The sequence below is a fragment of the Lycorma delicatula genome, chromosome 6, assembly GCF_047948215.1.
Source record: "Lycorma delicatula isolate Av1 chromosome 6, ASM4794821v1, whole genome shotgun sequence".
Taxonomy (NCBI): Eukaryota; Metazoa; Arthropoda; class Insecta; order Hemiptera; family Fulgoridae; genus Lycorma; species Lycorma delicatula.
The window spans coordinates 23,829,700-23,854,578 of record NC_134460.1 but is presented as its reverse complement, the minus strand read 5'-3'; the positions used below and the strand labels follow the sequence as shown (position 1 = coordinate 23,854,578).

Here is a 24,879-nt window from a genome sequence, read left to right as displayed (position 1 = left end):
CTTTTTTTATGTACATAAAAGTTTGTGTAACTTTGTTCATTTATGTATAAATATAATGTAAAATTTAAAACTGAAACCAAATAAAAGGCTTATTTAATTCTTTTAGGTTAGCTCAAAAGTCAAGTTTTTTAATTAAAATACAAAATGCTATTACAGGTTAAATCCAACATTCCAGAAGGATAAATTCAAACACTTCAATGATAGTAAATTTTAAGAAAAAAGTGTAACATAAGAAAAAACATATTTTTAAAATTGGATTGAATAAATCTCATGACTACTAATTGACTACGCTAAAAGTTTTCAATTATATCAAAATGTTCATACACAACATTACAGATGTTTCTTCTCATACTATAATTGTTTACCTATACCTGAACACAAATGGTCCAACTTCTTGCATTAACGGTTTAGCCGCAAAATCATGTGAATTTGTCCAGTTGAATAAGTATATATCAATATACATTGGCAATGGAGTCTCAGCCCACATATCATATGTTTTTGATCCCTTACTCAAGGACAATTGCTGAAATAAATAAAAAGATAAAATAAAAATATTCTGATTAACACATTCTTTCAAATTTTATGATAATTTTTTTATACTTCTGAAAATTTAGAAAACAAATGTCTTAAATTTGAAGCATTCCGGAGAATAAAAGGAGATAAATTAAAAGTATTAAAACACATATCTGTTCTGTGTATAAATATATTATATAATCAGGAACCACATATATCAAACTTGATCTAGATCACTACTTTGCTTATAATTATCTGGTGAAGTGTATCTTACAGATATAAATGTACTAACGTTTAATATCTCATTTCTTATATTAATAATAATAATAATAATAAAAATATGTAGATAATAAATAAACAAAATCAGAAGAGAATAAAATTATATTATCAACAAATAACTTAAAAAGCAAATATTATTTTTTAGAAAAGAAAGAAGCTTTCAATTTTAAATTAATTGATTGCAGAGCATTTGGAAGGTTGGATAATTTAATAGAAATGGCAATGAAAGCATAATGAGGCTCTTTCACAAAGGTACAATGAAAGTTAAAAATAGTTACACAGATACAAAAATGTCATCAACTTTACTTTTTTACTGAATTAAATTTTAAAAGTTATTTAAAAGTGTAGTTAAATAGCCCTTCTACAGTTCTGCTGATCACAAATTTAATTTTACATGGATAATGCATCATTCATGAACCTCCTGCTGATAAAATTAGTTGTTTATAATAACAATAAAATTAAAACTTCTAATTGCACAACTCTAAAAACTTATTGATAATGATTGAGTAACACTACACATTCTACCTACACAACTCTTAGTGAGGCAACACTGAAAATCTCACCAGACGTAAAATTTTAAGTGTTATCTTGTTTTAAAATGCAGTAAAACTACACCAGTGGAACTCATAAGCAAATAATGTATAATTAATGAGGTTATGGAAAAAGTAATTATGAGATAATATGCAAATGTTCATAATAAATATCATTCTGGATGACACTTTCTTGTTACTAAAAAAATTAATGACAAAATCAGAAATAAAATAAAATTCATTACTGATGGACAGCTCAGCTCACTTCCTCAAATTTTATGATTTCTTCTCATTCATGAAATGTTTTGTAGAATATAATGGGTATAAAAAAATGTACGTAGAACAGTTCTCTCAAACATTGTCAGAACACAAAAAACTGAATGATAATAGTGCTGATATTTCTTAAGTACAATGAAAGGAAGGGTTGAATATCTCATTCACATTGTTAATGGCAGTGAAACATGTATCCTTGTACAATTCTGCAAATAAAGGCTGAAAGAACTGGTGAAGGACATCTAAAATTATGCAATAAAAAAACTAAATTAGCGACAATAGAAAATGTACTTATACAGGATGTCCATAAGGTCTTTCCAAGATTACAAAACTTCATTACAAAAAAAACTATTACAGTTACAGCTGTATGGTTTGTGGCAAAAGAACGAAAAAATTATCAAATTTTTTAACCATGTCAATAAACTTCAACATGTGCACCTTTTGTCAGTTGTAGAATGTCCAACCAATAATTAATCCCATGCCATATGTTGATTAACACTTCTTCGGTAACACTAGCAACAGCTTCACTTATTCTATGTCCACATCAGGTATGGGTGTTGCAACCCCAGAAGGAAAGTTTAAGGGAGTTATTTCTGGTGATCATGGTGGCCAAGGAGTGGGACCGTCACGCCCAATCCATCTGCCATGAAACGATTCATTCAGAAAATCTTGAACTAGTAATCCGCATTGTGGTGGTAAGCCATCTGGAAAACCACCCTAGGTTACAAGTCATTTAGTTGAGGTATAGCAAAGTGTTACAGCATATCCAGGTAAATGTTAGCTGTTATTGATTGTTTAACAAAAAAGAAGGGACCAATGATTCTGTTGTGCATCAAACTGCACCACACATTCAATTTAGGGGAATCTAATTATTTCCCTGGTAAAGTACGGATTTTCTGAGCCCCAAATTCTCACATTATGCCTGTTTACGTTCCCTGAGTTATGGAAAGTAGTCTTGCTGAAAAACACACATGCTGATTGATAATGGCAGTAAGTAGGTACTTACTGCCATTATCAATCCGTTGCAAAATCTTGGTTGCAAAGGCAGCACGATGAGGGCCATTATCTGGCTGTAGATGTTACAATAACTGAACTTTAAATGCATGCAACCTTAGTTTCTTGTGTAAAATTTTGTGCACTGTTGACTGGGCAATTCCTAGTTCACGAGATGCATGACTGGTAGATTTGAAAGATCTATGTAGAAATGCTTGCTGCACAACTTTCTTTTCACTAACGGATGACCACCCTGTTCGCAGAAGATTGACTACACTTCCACTCTCCTTAAACTTTGCATACCACGCAATGACACTCTTGCTATCAGGTGCTGGTCATCCCTTCTAAAATTTTGCTGCACAGTAATTGATGATTTCGACTCGTCATACCACAAAGCACATTGTGCTTTTTCCTTAAAAAACGGATTGATGCAATTTATAAAAAATTGATCCCAGTGCCCTCTACTCTCCCTCTACGTGCAACAAACCAATATAAAAAAAAATGATATTTTTTTCTTTCTTTTGCCACAAATCGCACAGCTGTTAACTGTAATCGATTTTTGTAATCATGGAAAGACTTTATAAACACAATATATTTAAGAAATGACTTAAGAAACTGAATAAGTAAGCATATTCTCATCTTTACTCCATTAGTGACAAATCCACTTAACACAAAAAAATACTTGCTTTTATTTAGTTAAGTTATAAATAACCACATCAATTTGGAAATTGATGTGTCAAGGTTAGAATAAAGGGGGAATATATTATACGGTAGATAATGACCCATTAGTGCAAAGAATAATATAATGCACTTATTCTACTTGGTAGCAAAGATCACTGGACCTTGATAAGGTCCAAATGAACAAGGTTACTGGACAATGTTACAGCTGTCAATTCTTCTACAACAATAAGTCTATTGAGACAACATAACAGCAAATGTCTTCAGTTCAGTGTTAAAGCATTGGTTTCTTCATATAAGTTAGTATACAAATAATTACAAAAATACAATCAAGTGATTCAAAAATGTTTCCTTAAAGAATAAAGCAACATAATGAGTAAAACTGATTGGTTGTAAATAAAAAGAACATCACATATTAGACAATACTGACAAAGAGCATATAAAACAATGGACATCTAAACAACCTCATGAACATATTATTTTTTTACATTAAATGTGTGGAGTACATGAATTTAGCAACAAGCAAGTATTTTCCTTTGCAATTCAGAAGACTGTGTGACATTTTCTTCCATAACATTGGAAAAACTTGTTACTGAAAAGACCTCAGGCCTTTCAGCAATTTTCAGTAACAGAAAGAGTACTAAATACAATACTCATGTAGGGCAACTGCTTCTTAACATATTATATAATAAGGTATTTAGAAATAAATTTAATAGTGTGATTAGTAATTTAGTAGACAGGAGTAGAAATCACCTTCAGATGGACTAACCACTTAGTGTAAATTAAGCAAGACTTAAATAAATAAACATAAACGGGTATGATAAAATAACATAGGTCTAATACATTTGTAATTATAAAATAATAGATATCATAATACTTACAGATTTTAAAATATTATTAAATATAAAAGGCCAAACACAGACCATAACTACTCCAACAATTAATAGAACACCCCCAACACCAAAGAGCACAGTCTTTTGAGCACAAACTCCTAATGTCATTTTTTCTCAATTGGAATAAAAACAGTAAACAATCCACAAAAATGATACTGATGATAATGGTAATTTATTGACCTGAAACAAAAATCCATATAAATTTAGATATCTTAAATACACCATCTCATAAATTAATAATTTTTTTGTCTGCAGTCATTTGACTGGTTTGATGCAGCTCTTCAAGATTCCCTATCTAGTGCTAGTCATTTCATTTCAATAAAGCCTCTAAATCCCTAACAACTTGTTTTCTATATTCCAAACATTGCATCTCAGCACAATTTTTTCCATCAATCTGTCCCAACAAAATCAAAGTGACTATTCCAGTATGCCATATCTTATATGGCCTATAAGTCTGTCTCTTTTTTGGCTACATTTTTCTAAATGCTTGTTTCTTCATCAATTTGCTGCAACACTTCTTCATTTGTTACTTTATCCACCCAACTGATTTTTAACATTCTCCTATAGCACCACATTTCAAAAGCTTCTAATCTTTTCTTCTTAGGTATTCCAATTGCCCAAGTTTCACTTCCATATACAGCTATGTTCCAAAGATCTACTTTCAAAAAGTTTTCCTGACATTTAAGTTAAGTTTTTTGTGTAAACAAATTATACTTCTGATTGAAAGCTCGTTTCGCCTGTGCTACTTGGCATTTTATAATGCTCCTGCTTCATTCATCTTTAGTAATTCTACTTCCCAAATAACAAAATTCTTTTACCTCCACAGTCTTTTCTCATCCTATTTTTATATTCAGTGGACCAAGTGGGCCATCTATTCTACTTTTACAACATTTCACTACTTTCATCTTTTCTTATTTTCATGAGGTAGTTCTTGCATAGTACTTCATCCATGTCATTCATTGTTTCTTCTAATTCTTTTTTACTCTCAGCTAGAATTACTATATCATCAGCAAATTGTAGCATCTTTATCTTTTCACCATGCACTGTTACTCTGGATCTAAATTGTTCTTTAACCCCATCAACTGCTAGTTCTATGTAAAAATTAAAAAGGACAGGGAACATTCTTGTCTGACTCATTTCTTTATTACTGCTTCTTTCTTATGCTTTTCGATTATTACTGTTGCAGATTGATTCCTGTAAATCTTAGCAATTGTTCTTCCAGCTCTGTACTTGGGCCCTAAATTTTTTAAAATGCTAACTATTTTATTCCAGTCTACATTATCAAAGTCTATAAATGCCATGAATATTGGTCTGTTTTTCTTTAATCTTCCTACAACTATTAATATGAGTGCTAAGATTGCTTCCCTAGTCGCTATAATTTTCCTGAAACCAAATTGGTCTTCTCCCACTCTCCTCTCAATTCTTCTGTACAGAATTCTAGTTAAAATTTTTGATGCATGAGAAGTAAAACTAATTGTTCTGTGTTCTTAACATTTATCTGCTTATGTTTTCTTCAGTATCATGACAATAACACTCTTTTTCAAGTCTGATGGAACTTCCTCTTTTTTATAAATATTACACACCAGTTTGTATAATCTATCTATTGCTTCTTCACCTGCACTGTGCAGTAATTCCGCAGGTATCCTGTCTATTCCAGGAGTAATTCCGCAGGTATCCTGTCTATTCCAGGAGCCTTTCTGCTATTCAAATCGTTTAAAGATCTATAAATTCAGATCTTAGTATTGTATATTCCTTTTCATCCTCTTCAACTTCCTCTATAACACCAGTTTCTAATTCTAATTCATTTCCTCTATGTAGTTCTCCAATATATTCCACCCACCTATCAACCTTTTCTTTACAGTTATAAATTGGTGTACAATCTTTATTCAACACATTATTAGATTTTAATTTATGCACCATCATAAAATTCTCCTTAAATTTCCTGTAAGCTCCATTTATTTTACCAATGATCATTTCTCTTTCCACTTCTTAACACTTTTCTTTAATCCAATCTTCTTCACTAATTTGCACTTTTTGTTTATAGTATTTCTTAATTGTCAATAGTTCCTTTTACCGTCTTTATCACTAGCATTCTTATACTTTCTAAGTACATCCATCAGCTGCAATATGTCTTCTGTTATCCAGGATTTTCTACCAGTTCTCTTTGTTCCATCTAAGTTCACTTCTGCTGATTTAAGAATTTCCTTTCTAACATTCTCCAGTTCTTCTTCTATATTTTCTACCTTATCTTTTTTACTCAGTCCTGTTGCGATGTTCTCTCAAATATCTTCTTTACCTCCTCTTCCTCAAACTTCCCTAAATTCCACCAATTCATCTGACTTCAGGTTTTTAAACCCCAATCTTCATTTCATTATCACTAAATTATGGTTACTATCCATATCTGCTCCTGGATATGCTTTGCAGTCGACGTGTTGATTTCTAAATGTTTGCTTAACCATGATACCTTACAGTATTTCTTGGCTTTTTCCACGTGTATATTCTTCTATTATGATTTTTAAACTGGGTATTGGCAATTATTAAATTATACTTCATGGAAAACTCAATAAGTCGGTTCCCTCTTTCATTTCTTTTGCCCAGCTCGTGTTCACCCACAATATCTCCTTCCTTCTCTTTTCCAATGCTTGCATTCCAATCTCAAACTATTATTAAATTGTCATACTTTAGTATGTGTTTAACTGCTTCATAATTTTTTTCATATACACAATCTACCTCATTGTCATGATGCGAACTTGTAGGCATACAGACATTAACAATCGTTGTTGACTCAGGTTTTGATTTTATCCTGATTACAATGATTCTATTGCTAAGCTTTTTGAGATAATCTACTCTCGGCCCTTTCTTCCTGTTCATTACTAAACCTACTCCTGCATGCACTTTATTTGAGTTAGCTGAATTAATTATTCTAAAATCATCTGACCAAAAGCCGTTTTCCTCTTTCCACTGAATCTTGTTAATTTCTACTACATCTACCATTTAACCTACCCATTTCCCTCTGTAAATTTTCTAACCTACCAACCTTTTTCAAACTTCTAACATTCCATGCTCAGACTCATAGAATATTATTTTTTTGGTAACTCCTTTCATAGTTTCCACCCTGAGATCCCAACGGGGAACTAGTTTACCTTCAGAAAATTATGGCCTTAGATATATCATGAAAAAAAAAATCCCATAATATCAGATATAAAAATCGATTTTTAGAGAACAAACAGGTAATAAACATCTATAATTTTATAAGAATTTAATTTATTAAAATGGATAGAAATGAAAACAGTTGTAAAATAAAACATTTCTACTCTGGAACATGTGATAATTTTAAAAATCAATGGTAACAAATTTAAAGTTTTGAAAAAATACACAATAAAAAAGTATAATTTGAACATGATGACTGGCTTAGAAAAGTAATAAATTTATGTTATATTTTTCAAAATTCATAATTTACACTTAAAAATGAATTTAAATATGGTTTATAACAATTGTTTCATTATCTTCTGGTATATTATAATAACAACAGTATAAGTTTGTTTGATTTAAATTACTGATAAACAAGAGGCTATCGCTAACGTAAAGACCTTTCATTTAAAAAAAAATTTATTCTGAAAACTTTATAAATATATTTTATTTCTCTTAAACTACATACCTATACTACCTACTTCTCTATATAATCACCAAAGATATTTATTGTATTGATGCACCAGCTTCCATACCCTCGTCGTATTCTTCTGCTGCCAGTTCATTTAGCCACTGATTAACAGCATTTTTAAGTTCATAGTCACTCGCAAATTGCTTACCACTGAAAATTTCTTTCAATTTCCCAAAAAAATGGTAATCAGAAGGAGATAAGTCTGGACTATAAGGTGGGTGATCGCAAAATTTCTCATTCAAATGTTCTCAGTAAATCACGTGTCAAGACCCGCAACATGTGGCATGCATTATCAGGCAGCAGGACGATGCCGTCAATCAGCCACCCATGTCACAGATTTCAAATGACGCGCCGTAACTAATGTAGAGTTCTGCAGTAGGTTTCTGCATTTATAGACAGTGATCATCAGTTTTTGTCCAAATGGCTGTGGCTTGACCTTCGTTGGTATGGTTGCTGATTAAGGATGACGCCATTTACTTCACTGCCGTTTTCTCTCTGGCGTGTAATACGAAATCCTTGTTTTATTGCTGGTAATGAATGAATGAAGGAACTCATTACCTTTTTCTGTGTAGGGTATCAAAAATTCCAAAGCAGATCCCATTCGGATTTTTTGTGAAATTCCCTTAAGACGTGCAGTACCCAATGTGCACAAACCTTTGTGTAGCTTAAATGGTCATGAACAATGCGACTGTTAACAACTCTTGAAACTCAGGAAGAAGAAGGGCGAGGTCGGAAATCTTTAAGCGACGATCTTTTCTGATTTCATATTCGACGGGTTTCAACAAGTGCTTGATGATTATTGAGGACCTCACCAAACGTTCTTCATCGTGTACATTAATTCTGTTATTTCTATAAACCTTTTACATCTTTTTTAGACATTTCTTTCATTCATTACATTATCACCATACACAGCAACCAACTGCCTATGAATTTTAGCGGGTATAATGTTTTGATGGTTTAAAAAACTATGACTCCAATGCTTACATTGAAGTCATGGTTAAAAAGAAAAACTTAAAAAGCTATACTTACACTCATTAGTGCTTCAAATTATCTTTAACAAAGGTATTTCAATACTTACCTACCATCAAAAATTACATTACAATTTTTAACACATTTGAAAACCCAAAATTTTTTTATATTTACATAAACTACTCTTGTTCCCAGTTTTTGAGATATATGCCACTCAATTTTTTTTTTAATCCAGTAGATCTTTTTGTATAAAAATAATTATAATGTAATATATTATAAGACATGAATTGTAACAAAGTGTAACTTTTATCTCATAGCAGTCAAATGCCTACTTTCTATCTCTCAGAAAAACCTAAATATATAAATGTTTTGTATCAAGATCTATGTTATAATGTAATAACAAAATTCATAAAGATAACTGATAAGACAATTTTATCAGATTAATTTTAATATTTCATGCAAATAATGGCAAAAAACAATTTTATATAAAACTAGTACTTTTAAAAAACAAACTGAACTAAATTATCAACACTCCTTCTTGCCTTTAATTTACTGGTAAAAGAATGGTTCTAATTGCATCTGATTAAAATGTACAATTACTAGATGGAATAAAATTTAAAAAGAATATACAACATATGAAATATACAATTAAATATATGTACTTACACTAAAGCTAAATACTGACTGAACAATTAAGTAAAAAAGCTGGCAAGGAGCTGCATAACTTAGCCAAAAGCTGGGAAAGTAATGTAACTCTGATTACCAAGGGCTTCATCCTTGATAATCTACAACTGATGTGAGCTGGAATGATTGCTAGTTTCTGGTGTTGCGAGGAGAGGATAGCAGCCCATTCATAACTAAACAATTCCAAGAATAACTCTATAATATTCAAACAATGAACATATGTGTTTTCTTTTCATTCACTTCTCGCACTTGCTTGACAACACTCATGGAGTTCAGATCGGTATATCGGTATAATAGTTTGCACCAGCTTTTTCTTTCTATTGCATTACCAATTATAATTTCATCTGATTATAATATAATTCTAATCGTCTTGATTATATTCTTTCTTTATTTTTTATATTCTTTGTCCTTAGGGGAAAAATTTTTTATATAGTTATTACAATCTTATATTTAAATTTATCATTTAATTGCTGTAATTTACAGAATTACATCAAAACAAAAAAATCGGCAGGCACTTCATAGTGAAGCATGGAAAATAGACAAATAATTGATAAATGATCAACAGACTCATCTAGGAAAACCTGAACAAATATTGAAAAAAATAAACTTGCATTCATCAATCTATACCAAAATATCTGTACATAAGTAACCATAAGAAAAGAAGGAAATGAAACCAGGTAATCTAAATTGTCAACGCCAGTGAAAAATCTTCCTAGAAATGAAAATTTGAAATTTTCCTACAGTAGTTTTGACTGGTCCGTAATCTGAAATTAGTAATACAGTCAGTAATACTGTTTCTGAATATTAGACAATCAAAAAAATAATTTCCACTATGACGAAACTGTTACTGGCCATACGGAAAAAATTAATTTTCAGTACAGAGTAAATTCATTAAGAAGATTGTTGCAGCAAATGGGCTTTCGGTGGAGAAAGTGCACTAGCTGAAGAAATGTAATTATTGAGCGACAAGACATTGTGAATTGGTGGGATAGATTTTTAATTTCATTATGAAATACATATTGGAAGGTAGACCTATTGTTTATTTAGACGAGATGTGGGTCGACAATAATTTAACTTTCAATAAATGCTGGCAAAGTGAGGACATAGGTGTGGTGACCAATACTAGTTCATCGAACAAGCTTATTATTGTTCACGTCAGCATAAAAAATGGATTTATTGAAGGTGCAGAACATATTTTTAAAGCAGGTCAATCATCTGGCAATTATCATGGCCAGATGAATTCAGAGAACTTCAAAAAATGGCTTAATGAAAAGTTAATAACAAATCTACCAGAGAAAAGTGTGATCGTTTTAGACAATGCACCTTATCACACTGTCTAGCGGTAACAAAGCTGAAACGAAAAGTTGGCTTTCAAAGAATGACTTTCTGTTCAGAGAAGATATGCAAAAATTTCAGCTACTGATTAACTAAACAGTGCCAGGGTGAAAAGAAGTATAGGATTGATGAAATATTAAAACTGAGTGGAAATTTTGTATTGGGACTTCCACTGTATATGTGTGGGTTAAACACCACTGAATTCATTTGGGCAAAAGTAAAAAGATTACAGAGAAAAAATGAGTCTGGGGATTTGTCTCAGATTTAGAATACATAACATAAGAAGCCATTAATTCTATGAAAAAAGACTGGAATAAAAATTCCAGACATATGGAACACACTGAAGGAGATTACTGAAGAAATGATGGTCTTGGAAGACATCACTGAAAACCTTGTCATATCAGCAAATGATTCCAGTGACGAAAACATTACCAATTGTGAAAATGAGAATATAGTCAATAGCAACGTCAATAATGTAACTGGTGACAGCGACACACTTGCAGAAATTCTACCTGAATAAGAGCCTAAATAAATAATAATGATACCTTTCTCATTACTTTCCTTCATTTTCAAACCCTTTTCTTGAATAAATAAATTTTTTTTTTGTCTTCAGTCATTTGACTGGCTTGATGCAGCTCTCCAAGATTCCCTATCTAGTGCTAGTCGTTTCATTTCAGTATACCCTCTACATCCTACATCCCCAACAATTTGTTTTACATACTCCAAACGTGGCCTGCCTACACAATTTTTCCCTTCTACCTGTCCTTCCAATATTAAAGCGACTATTCCAGGATGCCTTAGTATGTGGCCTATAAGTCTGTTTCTTCTTTTAACTATATTTTTCCAAATGCTACTTTCTTCATCTATTTGCCGCAATACCTCTTCATTTGTCACTTTATCCACCCATCTGGTTTTTAACATTCTCCTATAGCACCACATTTCAAAAGCTTCTAATCTTTTCTTCTCAGATACTCCGATTGTCCAAGTTTCACTTCCATATAAAGCGACACTCCAAACATACACTTTCAAAAATCTTTTCCTGACATTTAAATTCATTTTTGATGTAAACAAATTATATTTCTTACTGAAGGCTAGCTTGTGCTATTCGGCATTTTATATCGCTCCTGCTTCGTCCATCTTTAGTAATTTTACTTCCCAAATAACAAAATTTTTCTACCTCCATAATCTTTTCTCCTACTATTTTCACATTCAGTGGTCCATCTTTGTTATTTCTACTACATTTCATTACTTTTGTTTTGTTCTTGTTTATTTTCATGCGATAGTTTTTGCGTAGGACTTCATCTATGCCGTTCATTGTTTCTTCTAAATCCTTTTTACTCTCGGCTAGAATTACTATATCATCAGCAAATCGTAGCATCTTTATCTTTTCACCTTGTACTGTTACTCCGAATCTAAATTGTTCTTTAACATCATTAACTGCTAGTTCCATGTAAAGATTAAAAAGTAACGGCGATAGGAAACATCCTTGTCGGACTCCCTTTCTTATGTTCTTCAATTGTTATTGTTGCTGTTTGGTTCCTGTACATGTTAGCAATTGTTCTTCTATCTCTGTTATTGAACCCTAATTTTTTTAAAATGCTGAACATTTTATTCCAGTCTACGTTATCGAAAGCCTTTTCTAGGTCTATAAACGCCAAGTATGTTGGTTTGTTTTTCTTTAATCTTCCTTCTACTATTAATCTGAGGCCTAAAATTGCTTCCCTTGTCCCTATACTTTTCCTGAAACCAAATTGGTCTTCTCCTAACACTTCTTCCACTCTCCTCTCAATTCTTCTGTATAAAATTCTAGTTAAGATTTTTGATGCATGACTAGTTAAACTAATTGTTCTGTATTCTTCACATTTATCTGCCCCTGCTTTCTTTGGTATCATAACTATAACACTTTTTTTGAAGTCTGATGGAAATTCCCCATTTTCATAAATATTACACACCAGTTTGTATAATCTATCAATCGCTTCCTCACCTGCACTGCGCAGTAATTCTACAGGTATTCCGTCTATTCCAGGAGCCTTTCTGCCATTTAAATCTTTTAATGCTCTCTTAAATTCAGATCTCAGTATTGTTTCTCCCATTTCATCCTCCTCAACTTCCTCTTCTTCCTCTATAACACCATTTTCTAATTCATTTCCTCCGTATAATTCTTCAATATATTCCACCCATCTATCGACTTTACCTTTCGTATTATATATTGGTGTACCATCTTTGTTTAACACATTATTACATTTTAATTTATGTACCCCAAAATTTTCCTTAACTTTCCTGTATGCTCCGTCTATTTTACCAATGTTCATTTCTCTTTCCACTTCTGAACACTTTTCTTTAATCCACTCTTCTTTCACCAGTTTGCACTTCCTGTTTACAGCATTTCTTAATTTCCGATAGTTCCTTTTACTTTCTTCATCACTAGCATTCTTATATTTTCTACGTTCATCCATCAGCTGCAATATATCGTCTGAAACCCAAGGTTTTCTACCAGTTCTCTTTATTCCGCCTAAGTTTGCTTCTGCTGATTTAAGAATTTCCTTTTTAACATTTTCCCATTCTTCTTCTACATTTTCTACCTTATCTTTTTTACTCAAACCTCTTGCGATGTCCTCCTCAAAAATCTTCTTTACCTCCTCTTCCTCAAGCTTCTCTAAATTCCACCGATTCATCTGACACCTTTTCTTCAGGTTTTTAAACCCCAATCTACATTTCATTACCACCAAATTATGGTCGCTATCAATGTCTGCTCCAGGGTAAGTTTTGCAGTCAACGAGTTGATTTCTAAATCTTTGCTTAACCATGATATAATCTATCTGATACCTTGCAGTATCGCCTGGCTTTTTCCAAGTGTATATTCTTCTATTATGATTTTTAAATTGGGTGTTGGCAATTACTAAATTATACTTCGTGCAAAACTCTATAAGTCGGTCCCCTCTTTCATTCCTTTTGCCCAGCCCGTATTCACCCACTATATTTCCTTCCTTGCCTTTTCCAATGCTTGCATTCCAATCTCCAACTATTATTAAATTTTCATCTCCTTTTACGTGTTTAATTGCTTCATCAATCTCTTCGTATACACACTCTACCTCATCATCATCATGGGCGCTTGTAGGCATATAAACGTTAACAATCGTTGTCGGTTTAGGTTTTGATTTTATCCTTATTACAATGATTCTATCGCTATGCATTTTGAAATACTCCACTCTCCTCCCTATCTTCTTGTTCATCACGAAACCTACTCCTACCTGCCCATTATTTGACGCTGAGTTAATTACTCTAAAATCACCTGACCAAAAGTCACCTTCCTCTTCCCACCGAACCTCACTAATTCCTACTATATTCACATTCACCCTATCCATTTCCCTTTTTAAATTTTCTAGCCTACCAACCTTTTTTAAGCTTCTAACATTCCACGCTCCGACTCGTAGAATGTTATTTTTTAATTTTCTGGTGACCCCTTCCTTAGTAGTCCCCACCCGGAGATCCGAACGGGGGACTATTTTACCTCCGGAATATTTTACCAAGGAAGGCGCCTCCATTATTGTTATGTGAAAATGCAGAGCCACATTTTCTTGGAAAAAAAAAGCAGCTGTAGTTTTCCATTGCTTTCAGCTGCGCAGTACTCAGAGGACTGAGTGATGTTGATACGGCCGTTTAAGTCGTCCTGACTCACGCCCCTAACAACTACTGAAAGAGCTGCTGCCCTCTTTCAGGAATCATTCCTTAGTCTGGCTCTCAACAGATACCTCTCCGATATGGTTGCACCTTCGGTCCAGCTACTCTGTATCCCTGAGCACTCAAGCCCCCTCACCAACGGCAAGGTCTCATGATTCATAGAGGAGGAAAAATATAAATAAATAGAGGAGGAATAAATAAATAAAATGATTTAATACATAAAAATATAGATTAATAAATAATATTTAAAAAATCAAAAAAATCTTGATGTGGACATTACACAACTTCCTTGTCCATCTATTAAATTACATATACACATTTAATATGAAAAATACATAACATTTTATTTCATTAATTACTTCTGATATTGTTTCAATCATAAAAGGAAGTAAAAAATTAACAGTAATCAACAATATTTTTTTTTGCATGTGTATGTACATGTATTCACATACACGTGTAGAATGGCCGAATGAGGAAGTATAACGAGAAAGAGAGAGTGTGAGGGAGAGATTGATAGGGCCTGAACAGTAGGGATAATGTGTATGAATGAAAACACGTTGTTTTTTACAAATGTATGATAGTTAATGCTTTTGCACATAACCTTCATGCAAACGCCAACTAGCTGCTTTCCAAAGCCTAGTAATCATTCCAGCTTACAAAAAAACTTTGAAGGAAAATTAGGTGAAACATTAAGTATATATGTATGCAAATAGAATTATGTAAAAAAAATTATTTTACTTTTTGGGTTAGTTTTGATATAAGACCCAAGATGATAGTATCACTCTAACCCCTTTGACCAATTATAACCAAAATTAAAAGATATTACTGATTTGTTTTCAGAAGTCAATAAACAAAATTTCATAAAAATCAGTGAATAAATTGTCTTTTTAATTAAAGTAAATGTGTCAAAATCAACAATCCTAATAATAATTTTAATCTGAGTATTATAACAATCTCATCAAATAATGTCTTATTTACATGATTACTAATAGTTCATTTCATTTATATCAATAATAAAAAAAATTTAATTTAATACTTAATCCAGTCTAAACGTAACAAGCAAAACAATAACTGATGAAAAAAAAATTTAGGCTAATTATCCCCAACCTATGAATATATTACTGAATTTAAATATAAACTGGTATTGAATCTATTACTGCTTATAATAAAAATTAAACTAAAAGAAATTATTTTAAACTGAGGGTAAAAAGTTTGGTGTAGGCACTATCACACCTAATAGCAATACTATTACATGATTTTCACTTATATAATAATTATTAATAATAAAAATAACTTACCGTTAAGTAAGAATATAACTATCCAATAAATAATTATTGTAATAATAAAAACCTCTAACAAAACAAATTAATGAAATGAACTTTAAACCACTGAATCATGTGTGAAATTATTTACAATACACATGAGTCACTATACACAACTACATCAGTCAAAATTTATTACTGATAAAGCTAATAAAGCTAAGACAAATTACTGATAACATAAAAAGATAAAATGAACACAAAAAATTCTAAGGCTGAATTTATATTATTTAAAAAAATAAAAAACACGAAATAACTGTACTTGATAAAATAATAAACAAAGCAGAAGAAAAACAAATTATAAATTCATAGACTTAAAATCCCTAACTTTAGTGATCCAAGGTAGTCATGTAGTAACGAACACGTAACGTAATCTTTCAAAATTAGATTAGTACAGAAACAAATTTAATTACGGCCTTACCTATTTTAACAGAATAAAGTAACTAAAAAATGTAAAAAAAAGTTATAAACAAACCTCCGTAAAACAGAAATTTAACAAAATCTTGTGAACTCAGGAAGTAAAGAGCAAAGGTAATAAAAATTAGCAAAATAGTCACATCCACAACTTGAAAAATGTGATTTTCAGTACAAAAGATGCAATTGATTTGTTAGTTAATTACTAACATATTACGTATTAACCGGACTATGAACCACATTATATTTCTTTAGCCTATTTTCTGTCATAAATCGACGAAAGAGAAACGATTTATAACAAAACAATCGAAAGATAACTAACTATAAAACAATCGATTATCGGAAACATACTTATATTAAGCTTGTTGGGTTGTTTGGTTAATTTGTTAACTAAACTTTTACTTACATTACATATATGCTCCACTTTTTTTTGTGTTCCTAAATAATAATATTAGTTACCTTTACAAGACTTTATGGTATTTATTAATTTTGAACAATCTTAGTTTCTCCTACTTAATACTACCACTATCGGGCGATTCAGAAAGTAATTAACAACTTTAAAAGCATTTAACATTTATTTATCTCACTTACAGATTTGTTTGAGGGCTCATTTCATAACAAAACACATTAAATTTTGACTCACGTAGTTCATTAATACCGAATTGAGACACCAGTACTGTCAACAGCAGTGGCGGCTCGTTGTGCTTAAAAACCATATTCGGTTTAACCGAATAAAATGTCAGTACAGATAATATTTTTTAGTATTATTAGATAATAACTCAATTATTATAAAGGGGAAACTCAAAAGTTTCCCCTTAAAAACACTATAGTCCGTTGGTGTCTAATTTAAATTTCGATGTACACAGAAACAAATACATAATTATTTTTAACTAATCACCTTCTCTTTTACCCTTCCAGCTTGTTTTTGGACAGCTTTCGCAATCAAAGAGCCCTTGCTTTCCGCCATCTTCCAATCACTACTGAAAAAACAACTAAACCGCTTCCATATTCCTAAAACCGACTAAACTAGAAAAGGGAACGATCAAGGAACGTTCCATACACACGCGTAGAAAAAAAAACTACCTTCCACTAGCACGCCAGGGTCGGCACTGCGAGAGCGACAGTGCTCTCTCTCCCTCGCGTGGAGCTTCTTATGTGCGCATGCACACAACAGCCGCGCCGCTGTAACTGAAGTGCACAGTCTCATACAAAGATTTTTGTATCTTTTTCATAAACTGGGGGATGGCTACTGACATTAAGCTTAAGGATTATATATTGTACAAATATAAAGAAAAAGGGACTAATTATATTAAATATTATTGATAATATCAAGTGGAAATAGGGGGTGCTGCAGTTCCACAGTGCCTATATGCGAGTCGCACTGGTCAACAGTTTTGTTAAAATTGGATACATTTTCTGATGCGGAACATGCTCACTACGTATTTCGGTTTGTATGCCTAAAAGTCAGAGATTTTCTTGTTATTCACTTCCCAGGTCAGTAGAATGGTCATGAAGGTACAATTACATCGCCACCTTACTCCCCAGTTTTGCCCCCACTAAGTTTTTCTTGTGGGGATTCATTAAAGATCAGGTTTATGTACCTACCACCTTTGCCACTTTTGTTTTGTCTTGTTGACCAAAGACTATGAATTAATGCAGAGGTAATGCCCAACTTGTTGCCTAGAGCCTGGAATGAAATCGACTTCAGGTGGGATGTATGTCACATTACAAATGGAAGCTGTAACGAACTAAAGTGAATGTTGGCTGACGAACTTTATGTTTTCCTAAGACATGAGACATCAACTGAATCTGTAAGTTATCTCAATAAATTTTTATGAGCTTTAAAATTGTAAAGCCCTTTTTGAATCACTCGATTACCAAAGTTGACTACTCTGTGGAACATGCATTAAAAATTTAGCCAAAAGTGCAAGCAAATCGTTTCTCTATTCTCCAAATGTCTTGGCAGACATTTCCATCAGTGTATTTATACAACCTACTATTGCCTTCGAATGGCCTCTTCCAACCAAGACCACCTATCACAGCTTACTACCCTCTACTACCAAATTAATCGATTCGCAGAACCACGATCTCCACACCGTCCTCTAACACCGAAGATTTCACCCAAAAACTCTTCCTATATCTAACTTCAATTAAACTGCACAATCAGATCATTACTTGATTGAGTCTTTAAACACCAAAAATACTATTCTCATACAAACAAAACAAGTGCTGGTCGTAACAACAACAATTTTATCCAACAATTCATTTACTCAAAGTTCTCTTGATTTATTTAAAAATCAAGAGAGAGATTAAAAAATTTAATAAGCCTCTAATGAAAACATACCCTATCTCTTTCTGCTCTGGTCTGCTTTGAGATCGAGGTCAATGCCTACATCTTCCACACCACAGTTCTCCACATATCCATCTCATCCCAACAGCGAATACCTAAGCTAATCGGGGCTCAATGCCAAAATTCAATGGTGAAGATAGCACCCGGATTGATCCCTAGCCACCCAGGTTGCTATTCTAGCTACACATTTATAACAGCATCAGATCCCCTCAGCCATCCTCCTCAGGGCTATGAATCTAAGGAAGCCAGCAACTATGTTCCATTCCCTTACGAATTTCCAATAAACTTGAGGAACAAAACCACAATTGATCCTCACAAGCTTTCTTTCTACTTTGGTACATTCAGCTTTATACCTGGGGCAGATATATAAGACATGGCGCACATCATCAGTAGCTCTTCACTCCAGACACAAGCAACCTATCCATGTTTCTCCAACCTATCTTGAAAAGCAACATGTTCAGAAAGAAACTGTGTAATATAACGATTCGTGGAAATCCACCTTATTACCTGCATAATTCTCATGTTAGGAAAGATTCCACGTGTGTTACGGCTATTGGGCGATTCAGTCCACCTGACCTGCCATAGATAGAAACCCTGGTCATCTATTTCTTTGATGCGCCCAGAGGTAAGTTGACTTACCTTCTTAGCATTATAACACAATTGGCGTTCAGTCGCAAGGATATTTAATGAGCTTAATATCAGAAATAACTAATATATCATTCATCCTGACCCCGATAGGAAAAGACACCTGTCTTGTGACGATCCCAGTTGCCAAACAAACCCCTCAATTCCTAGCCATGATGGGCTTTACTGTTGGTCATCTTCTAGACCCTCAATATCTGTATTTTGAGCAGACATACAGCACATGACATACGTCATCTGATACTAGACCTTGAGGACACTGAACCGAGTCAGTCAAGCCATATTGAGCCAGCCTCACCCGAAATGCACCACAAACATGAGACAAATGAGTCAAATGCCGATTTGGGGAGATCCATAAGGCGACTCTCAACACCCTTACATCTGGAAAGAGACCGCCCATCTGCTGTCACAATCTCCTTTCTTGCCAAATACCAAAACCTTCCTCCTCTATTTCCCAAAAATGCTGCGCAGTCAGTTCACCCGACTTCTTCACAGAATAAAGTAACTGACGTTCCAATCCAAGGATGTCAATTGGTTTAACACCCGCAATAACTAGAACTGCTTCTCGTAAAATAGTCCTATAGCCCTCCCCCTTCAGTAAGTAACAGGAGATGCTAAGCCCTCAACACATTATTGCGCCTTTAATACCTCACTTTATTTGCTCAAACAGATGCTGCGTGAAGCATAAACACCTCGCATATATCTTTATACAAAATTGTCATCGTTTTAAAATTTAGATACCAATCCGAGTGGACCAGCCTACAAACGCTGAAGAAGCCATCACATGCCTTCTTATTGACACTCTGAAGGTGCTCATTGAATCTAAACATTTCATCAAGGAGTACACCCAATTACTGTAGCAAAGAGGCATAAGAAATAGCATGGCCGGTCATCGAAACATGGGCTCGCTGCATGGCGGCCCAACGGCCATTCAGCAGCATAATGATGGTCTTCTCAGGACTAAATACCATTTTGTGTTGCCTGTTCCGCATCTCTAGTATTCTACAAGCTAGAGTTGCCCAGAATTCGATCTTGTTTCACAAAACTCCTTTGATCAGCAGAAGCCCATCATCGGCATAAATGATGACATGACATCCATTGAGTAACCTTAAACATGTAAAATAGTCAAACTCCACAACCCAAAGCAGAGAGCCCAGCACACTACCTTGGGGGAACTTCTTGTACAGCATCTTACTAACTTCAGTGCCACCATCACAAAGCACTACATATCAGTTATAAAAGTAATTTTTAACACCCAGGTCTCATCATGCGTACACGCCAGCCATTGTAATTGATACAAGGCAGAGAGCCACCACAAGCTGTTAAATGCCCTGGATATATCCAAAAATTACTCAAAAGATACACAGTCAGTAACAACATCAATCACTTTTAAAATTGCATCTTCTGTACCTTTCCCCAGTCAAAACCCATATTGGTCCTCCATTAAGAGATTCTGTGAGGCTAATCTTTCATAAATCTGCAAATGCAGCACCTTCTCAAACACCTTACCAAGCACTGGCAGGAGTGTCAGATGCCTGTACAACAAACTCACAACAGGATCCTTTTCACCAACGTTAAAAAAAAGCTTAATCACACCTTTTCCAACAAAATGGAAAATGGGCAGCAAAAAACATTCTATTCAGAACCTTCATTATTGAATGTATTCTTACGCCCAATGAGCAAACAAGGAGTTCCACATTGATTCCATCATACCCAGGAGCCTATGCCTTGCAAAACTGCAAACAACCTGCTGCACCTCAGCCTCAGTAATCGCAAAGATGTTATACCTGAATGAAAAGAAGTGACCTCACACCTAACATACAAATAATACTGACACTCACCCTCCACATCATCATCTGCAACATGTGAAGTCTTTGCGTTTGTCCAAAAACATGAGATGTCTTCTTATAAGCGATCCTGAAGGCAAGATTTTCACAGATTTTACTTCAAATTGGATCAGCCTCGCCACTCTTAAATGTAAATCCTGTTACATTACCAATCAATTTGGAAACTTTTGTATCAAATCGGATTTATTAATAAAGTCTGTTTATTTGGACTTTGAATTTAAATTTTGAGATGAAAACTGGCTTTTAAACGTTATAGCTTAGCGTCTACAAATGCAGCCACAGATTTAATTAACGAAAAAAAAAATTAAATTTATATCCCGCAAGTGTTTCAGTGAAAAAGTCACTGAAACACTGTGATGATACTGTGATGAAAAGACGGCTAACTATCCAACAGAAGTGTTAAACAGCCACTCACCTCTTGGAACGCCACCCCATAATTTATTATTGAAAAAATATGCGGTTGTTATGATTTTGAATAACTTGTATCCACCAAAGTTGATTGCATCCACCTAAAAATATGTTATTTGCTTGAACTACTAATTAAAAATAATCGAGTCTAATAATTTCCCATTTTGTAATGGTTCTATCAGCTAATTCATTTCTAAATAAAAACCAGCAATATCAATTTTAATAAAATTTGTGAGAGGAGTTAATCATAAACCTTGATTGCAATATTCTACCTTTCATCATAGAATATTTATGATTTCTATTTAATTTTTCATCACATCAGGATTTTTAAAAATCGCAAATTTCAAAATTTGTAAAAAGGTGAAACATTACAAAAAATAATATAAAATACATAAAAATTTTTTTTTATATTAAATTAATGGAATACATTCACATTTTGGCTTTACTATGCGGTCTTATAGCTAAATAGTTGAGTGGTCTGAAGAGGAACGGCGGAGAGGGTTGGGTTGAGGATGAGAGGTGGAGAGCTTGGCCGACAGATCGTGACAATCCGTGACCTCCGGTTAAGTAATAGATTTCATGGTGTTCGGATGTGCCGTCCGCTACGCTCTTTGATTTTAGAGTTTTTAGTTGCTTTTTTTGGTTTGGAGGACTGGAACTTGTGGTGGATATTTTTATGGACATGTTTTACAGATGTGATTGATTTTTGGCATACGGGCTTACTTTTTATTACGGTTTTTAAGTGTTCGACCTTTTGTCATACTCAATAAGGCCGATAATTGTCTCGCAGGATTCGACAGACGAGACAAACAAGGGGACTTTTTTTGCTTCTACTATTATCCAATTGAGCAGAATTTTTCTAAGTCCTGCATCAGCTTATAAGAGGAAATAGCTTTTCTCGTTTTTCTCCCTTCCTTTTACCCTATCCCCAAATCCTTCCGGATCTATCCGACCCGGGTCCTTCCTGACCCTATGACCTCCCCCCTTCAAATTTTGGAACCCATTTTTCGGGGATTCATATCCTCGGCCACCCAAAAAGTTTTATTGGTTTTTTGGATGAATACGTTTTACTTTTACCCTTTATACTTTTTCCCTTCGGGCCAAGTTCAGTCTGGGACAGGTGACACAAAAAGATCTACACCACCGATGGAGGACAGCAGAACGGTAGTGGTCCGGGCAGCAGGGCAAGTCCTACACGAACTTGCTACATTCAATGAAGACTAGTGAATCCAAGAAAGATGCGGGAGAGGTTTTATTCCTACGATGAGGCCGTGATGATGAGGTATTTGTCAGGATCAAGGGAACCACCATGGCGGAACGGTTTACCACGACATTAAGAGATAAGACAGCCGACCTGCAGAAGGACCTGAGGTCGCGTGGTGATAGCAGAGTGATGGTACACATAAAGGACGTTGATGCAGACACCACAGATCAAGAAGTTAGTGATGAATGAAAGGATTCATTTTATTAAGAATCCTGTTTTCCAAGACTTGGATGATGACCCGTGGAGGCGGGCCTATTAGATAGCCATGAGGCGTTTTGGCCAATGTCTACCCGTCCTCACGGAGAAGCAAGCAGTACGAGAAGTTAACAAGTTGCTTCTCTGTCAGGAGCAGGAAGTAACGGAAATTATTTAATGTGATACAAGAAGATATACTTTGGAGGAAGTCACGGCAGCTGTTTTAAAGTTAAAAAATAAAAAGAGCCCGGGACCGGAAGGGGTCCCCGCCGCCGTCCTTAAGTGCCTAGTAACAAAGGTACCGTGGCAAATTGAAGATGTAGTGAACTATAGAATGGAAAGACGTTCCCAATTTGCTGGAAGGAGACCACAGTGGCCTCCTTCCAGAAAACCAGGAGTGGCGATCGCAGCCAGAATACCGGCCGTTGTAGTTGTTGCACAAGATGGGGAAAGTGGTCGAGTAAATGCTGGATTCCCGAATTTTGAATGAATTCAGACCGGTTTGCGGTGGGGGGGGGGGGGTCAGTATTCTCGATAATCAATTTTGGTTTTGGCCGGGCTGCTCAACCATACAGGCGGTTAGTAGAGTGGTGAGCTGGGCGACAACGATAAGGAGTGGTACACGGAGAACACGAGAGTTGCCTGTGCTCATTCTTTTGGGTGTACAAAATGCTTTTGGGACCCTGCCTTGGAGTGTAATAAAGTCGTCCCTTAGAAGAAAGGGTGTCAGTTTATACTTACAAAGACATAGGAGTACCTTAGTGAAAGGTGAGCGTCAGCGGACACGGAGAGGAGGCCTCTTCGTTTCCAAACCCATAGCGGTGTTCGGCAGGGCTCTGTTCTGGGGCCATTATTGTGGCTAATTGTATATTATGAAGTACTAAGTTTGAGACTACTGGAGGGGACTGCATCGAGAGCTTTTACGGACGATCTCGCGGTAAAGGTTGGAGGTCAGACAGAGGATGAAGTAACGAAGATTTAATGTTAATTAATACATGGAAGGCAGAGCATGGACTGAAATTATCGCCTAGTAAGTATGAGTCTATTCTATCCTTCTCTTACCAGTGAGGGTAAGAGAAGGATTGGTACCTTGCCGCTACATTCTATTGGAAAGGTGAAAAATTTGGGCGTCACGCTTGATAAAGGGTTACGCTTTAGTGAACATGTTAGAGCGATGCGAGAAACCTGAGAAAACAATTAAGTCATTGAATGTGATAATGACGACAGGTGCTGCACCGAGGGTCTCCAAAAGGAAACTGATCACGTCTACAATGATATCAGAAATAATTTTCGCTGCCCCAGTGCGGCATGCAGCAGTAACGGAGCGGAGGAATGTTGAAGACGAAGACCCCCAAAGAATAAACAGAAGGCTTTTAATAGGAGTACTCTCAGCGTCCGCACTGTGTCGTACGTCTCAGTATGTGTAGTAGCGTCAGAGCAACCTATGGACCTACAAGTTCATTTACGGGCAAACAGGCAAGACAGATTAAGTAAATCAGAGTCAAGAAAGGGTTCTTTTGCGGTCTAGAGGGCTAGATGTATAATAGTTGTTTCGTCAATATTAACCAAGAGATTAATTACGGAACTGGAGTCCTGGTGCAAAAGAAGTTTTGGGGAGATGAACTTTTATTTGTCACAAATGTTTAATGGGCGTGGAAACTTCAAATTGTCTTTTTATCGGGTTGGAAGAAGGGAGACCCTGATTTGTATGTATTGCCCACCGGACGATACGGCGGAGCATACGTTCCTACACTGCACAGAACGGGAAGCTGAGAGAAGCAGGCCGGAGTTATTGGCTTCAGACCCAATGAATTAATTAACTATATGTTGGCTTCTCACAATAACTGGAGGAGAGTCGATACTTTCGTGTACACAATGTTGGACGGTAAGGACGTAGGAAGTGGTGGATAGCCCCGGTCGTGAGGGACGGCATGCCTAGGTGTGCCGGTTC

At 34.7% G+C, this 24,879-nt stretch overlaps 1 protein-coding gene across 2 annotated transcripts in view; it reads right to left on the bottom strand.

The window, feature by feature from the left end:
• The window catches only part of LOC142326736 (protein croquemort-like), a 69,820-nt gene extending 53,338 nt beyond the window's left edge, over nucleotides 1-16,482 (bottom strand). Inside the window, exons 1-3 of one of the 2 annotated variants that reach the window (XM_075369401.1) lie at nucleotides 16,284-16,482; nucleotides 4,148-4,339; nucleotides 372-523 (exon numbers count right to left, since the gene is read on the bottom strand). In XM_075369401.1, the coding sequence (XP_075225516.1) occupies nucleotides 372-523; nucleotides 4,148-4,267 (272 nt within the window). In that variant the 5' untranslated portion in view covers nucleotides 4,268-4,339; nucleotides 16,284-16,482. Of the gene's footprint in view, nucleotides 1-371; nucleotides 524-4,147; nucleotides 4,340-15,787; nucleotides 15,941-16,283 lie in introns of those variants that run through there. The other variant, XM_075369402.1, reaches the window with a different exon arrangement.
• Between the last annotated feature and the right edge of the window lie 8,397 nt (nucleotides 16,483-24,879).